The sequence below is a fragment of the Chinchilla lanigera genome, unplaced genomic scaffold (assembly GCF_000276665.1).
Source record: "Chinchilla lanigera isolate Chin_1 unplaced genomic scaffold, ChiLan1.0 scaffold00028, whole genome shotgun sequence".
Taxonomy (NCBI): domain Eukaryota; kingdom Metazoa; phylum Chordata; class Mammalia; order Rodentia; family Chinchillidae; genus Chinchilla; species Chinchilla lanigera.
The window spans coordinates 20462851-20473689 of NW_004955429.1; the positions used below are offsets into that span (position 1 = coordinate 20462851).

A 10839-nucleotide genomic window follows, 5' to 3' on the forward strand; every position below is an offset into this window, starting at 1 on the left:
TATATTCTTATAAGTGTGTCTTAGGTGATCTTATCACTGTGCAAACACAGTCAAGTATCTTTGCACAACTCAGGTCTGTGACATCGCCTGGTGGCCATAATCGTATGGGACCACTGTGATGTGTGCAGTCCACTGCTGACCAAAATAGCTGGGTTTTTTTTATTAGTATGGTACATGTTTGTGGTACATAATGAATACCCTTGCTTTGGGGAGCTGGTGCATATTCATACCACGTCTTAATTCTTTTTACTTTCCCTTCCCTTCCCACCCTTCCACCTCCTTCCATCCCTAGATCTCTTCCCATCTGCTAAAAGTATACCTCCCTGTTTCTTATCATCTATCTCTTATTTTGCTCTTTAAATCATGTATACTTTGGGTTTCTCTTATCAGAGAAACCTTCTGTGTCTGATTTGTTTCATTTAGCATTATGGTCTCAAAGTGCATCTGTTTTCCTACACATGACTCAAATGTATCTTTCTTTATGACTGAGTAGCACTCATTGTGTATAAATACCACACTTTCTTTATCCACTCATCTGTGGTGGACATAGAGGCCATCATCTCTTTAGCTGTTGGGAGTCGTATTGCTATAGACATGGGTGTGCATAAACCATAGCTCCCTGAAACATATTTATCCAGCATACACCTATGTATTCATTTTGAAAAATAAACATTTTTTAAAAACCAAGGATGAATTTATATTTTTTAAGATCATGTTTCTAGACCATAATTAAGTATCTAGGGGAAGAAAGAGTAGGGTAAAAACGTTTTTGAACTAGACTTCATACAGCACTGACCGGTAGAGCCGTTTACCGTGGTAGAAGTGTTTCATGTTCGTGCTGACAGCATGATAGCTCCTAGCTGCACCGTGCAGAACTATGAGCACATGAAAGAAATGTGCCTGGTGCAACTGAAGAACTGTATTTTTAATTTAACTTAATTTTAACGTAAAGGGTCATAAGCCCTTTCTTTCAATACAACCTTGCTGTTAGTTCTAAAGTCGAATTTACAAAGAAAATGCAGTTAGTGATCAAGCAACCATACTCCAGTGGTTAAGAAGATGAACACGTGAGGGAAAAGCCGGAGATGGCCCACTCCTGACTGTCTCTTCGGGAGTTAAAGATGGAGACACCAATGTGGGCCCAGGACTCCTGGTCCCTTTTGTCTAAGAGCTGTGAAAGGGCACCAGGCAGTGTTAGAGACCACGTCATTCAGAGCAGTGGTCTCAGAGACCAAATATGTGCTGTGCATATTTGGATTCTGTCTGAGAAACCCCAGCAAAGAAGACAAGACTCTTTTTAGGGAGCTGTTGTAAAGAATTTGTTGTTAAATGTGAAACTCACCACCTCACTGCTTTTTCCTTTTCAGGAGCTTATTGATGTTGATAGTGAAGTGGTGTTTGAACTGGCTTCCTATATTTTACAGGTAAGTGGCTCTGATGAGGAAAGAGGAAATAAGACAGTATGCAAAGCCAGAGGCCGCATCCACTATTATTTGTCTGCTTCACTTTTTCTAGCCACAAGGTGGACAGAGCTATTAAGAATACTGATACAATGGCAGTAAATAGGGTATTCTACTATGTCAACATTTTAAGACAGCATATAACTATAAAGGAAAGTTGTGTGTTTAACCTGAGTCTAGGGGACATGGAGGTCATTCAGTGACCTCACTCTCTTTGAATGTGGTGCCCCCTTCTGCCTTGGGCACAGCCAAGTGAAGAGAATGAACCAAAGAATCACCCCATGCCCCTGAGAAAGACAAGGAAAATAACCCTTAAGTTGGGGGGTGGGTCTTATATTAGCTGTAACAATAGCAAGTTAAGTTGAAGTGATATCCTTAACTTGTTCCTTCAACAGTTATTTATTAAATACTGCTATGATCGTGTATTATACTAGATTCACTGAAATTTTAGTGGCCCCTTCCTCTACAGTCTTTTGTGTAACTGAAAATTAGCCCACAATGCAAAACAAAAAGTGACATAAGAAATAGTTTTATCCAGATACACATTCAGATTCAGAAAATTTAAACTTGAACAGATTAGACCAGGGTCTAGAGGTGACCACTTGCATTTTGTCATTGTAAATCATCTTCTTTGGATTTTAGTCTCTAAAGTTGAGCTTTGTGCCTCCTTTGGGGTACCAAGTATATTATTTGCTCCCTCTTCATCTTACTCCTGCTGTAACAGGGTGCTAGCAGTAGGGAGGTGAACTCACCCCATTCATTCCAAGGAGTTATCTTGGTTATGCACTGTATTTTAGTCTAACACTGGATGAATGTGTTTCACTGATACTGAATTTTTTCCCTCTACAGGAGGCAAAGGGAGACTTTTCTAGGTGAGTTTAACAAAAGGATTTGTTTCTGTTTTTGTTTTTGTTTGGTTTAACAATGCACTCTGTTGCTTTTTACCTGTAATATTCCATGTTAGTGATGAGTTCTACCCTCAGCTTGTCTACTGCAGCATAGATGAGGAAGAAAATACAGCAATAACAAGGACATTCAATAGCAAGCAGACATCCTACAGGTTACCCTGGGCCGGCCACAGTCCAGAGTCACATGTGACTGCTGTGCCAAGGTTGATGACTTGGCCGGGGTCTCTGTGGTTCCTGGGGTCACCTCTGTGTTGTAACCATGGTAACCATGGTTGTTAAGGTCGTAGTAGCCCTAACAAATATGGGGACAGATATGTCATGGAAGCATTACAATGTGAATATCCCATTTCACCTTCCTTTTCAAGACAGTAGGGTTGGAGAAAACACACAGATTTGACTAGCAGAAGCTGGGCACCGCTCCCATAACCCTGTGAAGAGAGTACTTGATTCTATCCTTCCTTCCACCAAGCCCCACCCACTGGCCCTGGGGCTGATGTTACCTGCAGGACCCTCCGTGGGGTCTTCCCAGAGCACTGTGCTCCACCCCACCGCCAGTAGGGCTGTTGGCTCCAAGCCACTTCCTACTCCAGGGATTCTGCCTTATCAAACTCCTCCAAGAAAGCCCAGGACAGCTCGTCCTCTAGGATTAACATCTACAGGCAGAAAGAGAGCACGCATGCTCAGGAAAGTCAAATAAGCATCCCGATTTAGGGCTCTGGCCCATCAGAAAAAGTGTAGGAGATTGATATCAAAAATAACCACAGATTGTCCTTCCGCTCCATCGGTGGACTTGTGTGTTTTGCCATGCTTTGAAGGGTTTGATCTGAAACACAGCATCCCCGTTCCTAAGGGCCGCGTCCTCAGTGCGATAGCTCAGCAACAGGAAAACATTGCTTTAAAATCTAAAAGCAAGTCAGTGTGCAGGTTTTGCGACCGCAAGGTCTCTGTTGCAGTCAGTGAGTTCTTCCTAAGCGCAGAGGTGCCTCAGGAGATGTGTAAGCAGCTTGGTGTGGCTGTGTTACAAGGAAACTTTATTCAGGGCAACAGAAATTTGAATGTTGCATAAATTTCCATGTATCATGAAATAATCTTCCTCCTCCTCTCATCCTCTTCTTTGCCTTCCTCCTCCTCTCCTTGTCTGTCCCTTCTTCCACTTAAAAATGCATAAGCCATTCTTAGTTCACCGTTCATGCCACAAGCAGAGGTCTGAATTTGGCCAGTGGCTTATGGTTTGCTGAGCCCCGGTCCCTCAGCTCCATTTGAACATTTGCCTCAGGAGACCTCCAGGTTTCCTTTATTTAGGAACCTCTGGTCCTCTGAGGAACCAGAGGTCATTAATAAATAATGACTGTTATGAGCCCTAGCTGGAGACCTTGAATATGGTAGGTGAAGAATGCCATTTACTGAATGAGTCACTTTGGGGTTGTAGAATATGACATTTGTTTGTTTGTTTCTTTGCTATTTTCTGATGAGCTTAACTTCGTATTAGAATGTGGGGTTTTGATAAGTCCGTATCTACCTACGAAAACTTCTGGTGTCCTGTGAAAAACTTTAAAAACCACAAATACAGAGGATCCGAGTGTCTGGTCCACTTACTCTGAAGATGTTTTGCATTTCCCAGCTCTGAACTCCACCATGAGCATTGTTTATCTTTGAGAGCAGCCTGGCAGGGTAGGAATAGCCTCATCTGGCCCCGTAGATCATGGGAATGTGGCCACACGGGTTGCCAGCAAGGAGGAAGTGCAGGCCCGGCCCTGGTGGTCCTTCCTGGCTCCATGACGAGCTTGTGGAATGCCAGCTTGCCCGGTGGCTGAGCTCATTGGTCAGAGGTGCCATCCAGCATTTTGCAGCTGCAGCTGTCAGGGTGAAGAAGGTCAGGTACCGCATCAGAAGGTCAGTTTATCTCACCACACAGAAGCCTCATGGCAAAGGTGGGGGTGATCTGTTACATGGGTGATCTGTTACTTTCTGGAGCAGCCGTGGTTCATAAAACTCTCTTGAGAAGTCCAGGAGAAATAGTGCTTGAGTGTGGTCTGGAGTTTGGGGATCTGAGAAGTAATTTTAAATTGCCTGTGTATATCTCTTTCCATCTACATCTGGGAAGATCCCCAAAATGTGGAGGTTGATCACCTCTGGTTTGCTGACTGAGTATTACATTTTCTACATGACTTATTCTTATAATTTAGTTTTATAGAAAGTGAGTTTTGCTATTAGTTATTAATGCATGACTCTGCAGCCTTAGTTATACGTAACTGAACGGCTCTTACGTGGACGTATACCCTGTAAATACAGTGTATTTTCCTGAACACCATTCATGAAGTAAGATGTCAGCTTAGAAATACAGAACCTTGAGAAAGGCTTTTATATGCAAAACCCAGGATTCCAGGCTGAATTCTAGGATATGCAGAAATCTAGAAGATTAAATAGCCTTTACATGAATGGTTTCACATAAAAGGCAAATTAGTTCTTCCAGAGCCTGGGAGGGTCTTGAATCTATAACTTCTAAAAATATAATTTGCACAAGTTGCTGTTATTTATATATTCAAATTCCAGTGACTATAGACAGCCCCTGAAAGGCTACACTTGTGTGAAATGAGTATTAAAAACCTACAAATTGTAGGTACAATTTCCTTGAAGCAAAAGAGAAAAAAGGCTATTTTTACAAATAAGGGAAGTTGAAAGTGCTGATGAGTTTCAATAGAAAATGAACTATACAAAGACAACCCACAGCTGCAGTGCTTTCCCATGCAACTCACGGGCTTTTGTCTTTCCCCTTTTGCCCTTGCATTCTCCGGGCAGACCCGGAAGGCTTGTTCTTGCGTAACTCTCTTCTCTCCAGTTAATGGAAATGCCCAGTTTTGTTCTTATTGAACTTGACAGTGAAACACTGGGTTTCTCACTGCAGAAAGAAAATGACTGAGGGGCAGACAGATGAGTGCCACTGTGTGTGGTAGGAAGAAACACGAGCCAGGCGTGTTCGTATCCTGACGTAGAGTGGACAATGTATACAATATCTCTAACGGATTAGGAAATGGCCTTATCTAAAAATAATGTTTTCTCTCTTGTATTACTTTCCGTAGCACAGCGTGGGTAATCTTGTTTCATTTCCTGGTGTGTGTGTGTGTGTGTGTATATATGTTAAAAATTTAAAAAGAAAAAACTCCTCATGTCTATCGACATTCAGGAGATCGGCAGAGTTGGCTCTTATGTTTAAAAACAATTAAACAGCCTCCTATGAATCAAGGCCAGCATAGGAGCAAATAGTAGGCAGAGACGGGCCACCAAAGTCTAAAAACAGAAAGTTCACGTTGGACAACCACTGCCAGCCATTAGTCAACTAGCAGACATCGCCTGCTAACTGTACGCGCTGTGTTCCTTCCAAGTGCCGCAGCATTTTCCGTGCTGATTGCTGAGTTTGTTAATTTAAACTTTTAAATAACAGTGTTGGGTTGTTGAAGAAAAATATTCTCATCCTTACAAAGGTCAGTACAGAGAACACCATTTAATCAATGGACACCCACATTTTCTAATTATATTAGAAATTAATTATGTTCTAGTATAATTAAATTACATTCTAATTAAACTCAATAGATTTTTATTGTGTTATATTAAGTGAGGTGTTGTGTATAAGAACTTGATTTTTAATCTTTTTGTTTTAAAGATAAAAGAACGAAAACATTTGAAACACACATACACTTAGAAAATAACACAAAAACAATACAAGCAGTACAGAATCTCAGACAAGGTGATAGGAAATTAACAATGGTTGTTGTATTACATATTGATATCTTCAATTTGGATATTCAGATAAACAAATATAGACATGTAAGACTGATCAAACAATTAAACATTAACTGTTCCTTTCAATAGAGCAATAAAAGTCTGTAGTACAACTATGTTAGCTATCCTGTGTATACATATATACATATTTTTCCCCTTCTTTCTTTTCTCCTTTCCCTCATCCCAGTTGTTCTTTCCCTAAAGGGGACTTCCCTGAAAACCTTTTGACCAATTTCCTTACCTTCATCGTGAGAATCTCTCCACTTGTAACCTTCCGATCACCTCTAATCTGTGTAACATAAATTTGAAATAATGATAATAATTCTAAACATGTTTTGCAAAATTGAAATTTTAACCTGTTTTGTGCTGAACACTGCAAATCATTAATGCCCAAATCACACTACCCTTCATGTAAAGAATCATCCGTATACTAGGAGGGACTTGTAAAAGCCACCTGGATTTTTTTGTTAACAAGATTTATTGAAACCAGATCAGTAAAGCTCTGTTGCTCTGGGCTGTCGCCTGGGAACTGGAAATGTCTCTGTTGCAGAGGACCAGATGTACCGATGCAAACCACTAAAACAAGATTCACCCAGCATGGGATTTATTAGGACCAGTAAGCCATCAACACCTGAAAAGGACTGATATTAAGGAAATCCCATGTCAGGAGTCGCGGGCCACATTCTGCCTGCCTGGTTCACTTCCTGTTCTGAAGGGGGCCTGTCTAGGCTTCAGAGGTGATAGGAGGCACCCTGTGTCTGCAGGCCTGCCATTCCAAGTAAGCATGGTAACCCAACGAGAACTTGGGGGTCAGTTTATATGACATCTGTGCAGAATTAAATGCTGGTGTGCCTGAGAGAATATCAGCTTATCAGAATCCAGCGGCCAGTGAGAACTCCTACTTTGTCACTAAGATATCAGTCCGCAGGTTCTTTTTTTCTCCTGCTTTTAGAAGCACAGCAATGCACCACTCAGTCAATAGAAACAAATGGCAGTCTTCATCAAGGAGGGAAAGTGATTTTCACCTCCACGTTAGAATAATTGGAGTATTTATTTGTGATGAAAAATTTCCATTAACTGCCAATGGCTGCACATTCTTAGGTCCCTGGGACAGCAACTCAAAGGAAAAAGCATAAAGACCTTTTAATATTTTATCTTCTATAAGCTGTGGCATTGTGTAGTCACCAGTCTAGACAGAAGGAAGCTTTTGTCACACACAAAATGTTCTCTCTTGACTTTTCCCTTTTTTAAAACAAACTGGTCTTGTAGCAGAAAATGCCCTCCCAGACAGTATATTTCAGTTCCTTCGTTGCCCAGATAATAGTTCCTATTCCAGATCTGGTTGCTCCTGTCTCCTAGAAATGGTTGCTCACTGTGATGCACATTGTACAAACCAATCCCCAGCTGACAAGTCATTCTGCCTCTGTACTTCCTTCTTGCTTATCCAATGCAAGCCCAAGACCAGAGATCAGGGCCTGATGTTCTGGGAGTGATTCCAATCAGTGCCTATCTACCTAAATAAATCTGCCTCCAGATCCTGAGTGTCGTTTTGGTGTTTCTGCTTGCTGTTGCAGTCTGCCTTCTTTAAAAGCACATTTGTAAAGTAAACTAAAGCTGGCTTTCTGTCCTGTGAAAATTCCAGGTTCACAAGTCTTTTTGGTCAGACCAAAGGATGCAGTCACAGGTTAAAACAAGAATTTTCTCTTATTGAGGATTTTCTTTTTCATCTTTTTAAAAACTACTTTTCTCCCTCTTGGAAATGACAGGTACTTTAACATTGCTATGAAATTTCTTCTGCTTAATGAGAGAGGGGGATATAACAATCACGGTAAGGAAGAGTGAAATCCCACTTGGCTAATGAGGTGTATACCCGAGAAAGCAAGAAATGTAGAGGGACAGGAAAGAAGACAAAGAGCTAATTTTCTTCTAAAACACTCTGGTTTTGGTAGTGTAAACACTTGTATCAATCGTTATCATTAAAAAGATGACAAAGTTATTTTCTTGCCCAGTTGACAGGCTGGGCTGCATCGAGAGGTGATTAATTGAAAGCAGCAGTCTATAAATCACGATCCCAATTGCTGGTCTATCAATACCATTGTTTTCCACATACACAGGTGGTTTTACTAGAACAAGTCTAAGCGAGCTCTGTTTTAAGCTATTATTAGTCATTTTGATCATTTGGGGTGTGTTTTCCTGTTATTTAAATGCCACTGGAGAGACTCCAGCTGCCACCGATTGCATAGTGAGAGAAATACATTTGCTGAGACTTTTAGATAATTAGTGAAAAAATAGTTCTTCAGGGAGCAGTTCACATTTGGACCAGAACTTACATAGTGTGGCAGGACGTGTCACACCTGAACTTGCAGGTTTCCCCATGAAAAACTTCCCAGGAAAAGTGTCACACATTAAATTTGAAACATACCTATCAGCCCAAAGAAGAATTTTTGCAAGAAGAAATGAAATTAATATAATTTTCATGCATTAATTTATTTTTTAAAAGAGAAGAAAAAAAAGGGTGTGTTTAGTTTTCCCATGATTTAGAAACGACCTTGAGGGCCATGAGTGATTCAGAAGCAGCTGGAATCTTTCATGCCAGCAACAGCTTTTAAAAAGAACGAAATCTGTGAACATTTGAAGCAGTGTTCAAGTGGAAAAGCCATAAATCGCTAAAAAAGCTTTGTTTTGTGGATAAAAGTCCATTTGACTGAGCTCTCAAGTGTGCAATTCACATTTTTGAAGCATTAAAAATTATTCAGATAGGGTTTTTTTGCAGGGTGCTATTCTTCAAATCCTATGAGAACTGTAAAAATATAAAGAGGAAATTTTGTATTATGACCACTTAATTCTTTTGTTAAGCATTTATTTAATCTCAACATCACATCTGAGTGAATTCTGTGAATAGCAGAAAGGTTTATTCATGGTTGTATCAATTTTCAGAGTTGAGAGTCCCAAACTAAAGGGCAACGTTGTAGAAAGTTAATCAGTTGGTTCTTTCTCCTCAGGCTATTTAAATAAAAATTATTTTCCCCAAATCATGAATTTAAGAAACAATTCTTAAAACTTGTTTTGAATTTTGCACATTTCCAGCTAAATTAGAAATTTACAAAACTTCCTTTGACCCTAGGAAAACCAGACTCACTAATCAAGAACACAATCTTTATGTCTATAATTGAATAAGTAGCATCAGAAATACTTAAAACCCATAAATGAGTTGGTCACTTTGCCCATCTGTAGACCTGGTGAATTAGTGTGACTATTTATCGTTGATACAGCCCAGAATCCAGAATCCTATGCTGAAAAACAAAAATATAAAAAGCCTCTGAGCTACCCCAGGTGCTTCCGTTTGTCTGCGGGTGTTAAATGCAGTGGCAGGAGTTCCACAGACACACAGGGCACAGTCCCAGGGGGGAAGATCCCTGCGACATCTCCTGAGTCATCAGCTTCCACAACCTTCCCCTGCACCTGGGAGAAGCATGTGACCGGGAGGGGATGGGAGAGTCTTCTTCACCTTTTGTTTGGATGCTACAGCAAGCGAGAGAGATATGAGTCAAGCATTGCTTCAGATAGAAAGGTTAAGTTTTCCACCAAGAAGGTTAAGAAAAGTTTGTTTCCTGGTGCTTTTTGGACTTTGGAACTGTGAGTGAGGGACTGAAGACCTGTACCGCTTTCATTTTACTGAGGAACTTCCTTTCTCTGGAGAAATTTACCTTCATAATACATTAGTGAAATACGGAGGAGTTAGTCTAGAGTAGTATATCCACATCTCTGAGTTTCATCCTAGTCCCCTACGTTATAGCCGTGTGACTTTTTGGATTTAGTATTTTTGGATTCAGTACCTTCTGGGTTCAGTTGTTTTTGTGCCGTGTAGGTCAAAGCAGCTGGCTTCGGGAAGAATTGTTCAACACTAAGCATATTCTCTGGATCCCAGATCTCTCCTACACATTCCACACATCTCATTTGACTGAGGGGGAAGTTCCTGGAAAGGTTACTTCCTAGTATTTGAAAGGCCAGCACACTGTGGCCTTGCTAATCGTTTTCTCAAGTTTCATTTCGGCCTTCTTCAGTTATGTGGTTTGGTTAAATTTGTTTTTGTTCACTGTGGCAAATTGGCCCTTTGGTGTATTGCTAGAAGTCTGTTTTCCCCAGTAGACCGTTCTGACATCCCATGTTGTAAGCAGTGAAAGGAGGGCATATCACCTCAGCCCCACTCCATGAAAAGCTAGCGGAGCATTGACGCGCCTTTTCCATGCCAGGAACATTAACAGCTGTCTGAACAAATGACAGTGCCGGGAGTGGTGGCACACGCCCGTAATCCCAACACTCACACTCAGGAGGCTGAGGCAGGAGGATCACCACAAGTTTGAGCTCAGCCTGGGCTACATAGTGAGTTCAAGTTCAGCCTGAACTGCCCTGCAAGACCCTATCTCAAAAAAAAAAAAAAAAAAAAAAAAGAAAAAAGTGACTGGATGTACAGAAGGTATCTGTATTCAGTTATGGTACTCATTAAATGAAAGTATGCCTGACATTCCATAATTTTGTCTGAATGTTTGGAGAACAATGCCTTTACAAAATACTGTAATATCAAGAGTAGGAGCATTGGGCAGAAAGCAGAAGGGAGAAATATCTTTATGACTAGCCTTGATGCTTCTCCACCCAATTTTTTTTCACATGATTGAGGCATGTGCGTCTAA

General features: G+C 40.8%; 1 protein-coding gene across 1 annotated transcript in view; it reads left to right on the top strand.

The window, feature by feature from the left end:
• The window catches only part of Frmd4a (FERM domain containing 4A), a gene marked incomplete at its 3' end in the record, with an annotated part of 571102 nt that overhangs the window by 481252 nt on the left and 79011 nt on the right, over positions 1-10839 (top strand). The window contains 2 exon segments of the mRNA XM_013515429.1: positions 1368-1424; positions 2310-2332. Coding sequence (XP_013370883.1) covers positions 1368-1424; positions 2310-2332 — 80 coding nt within the window.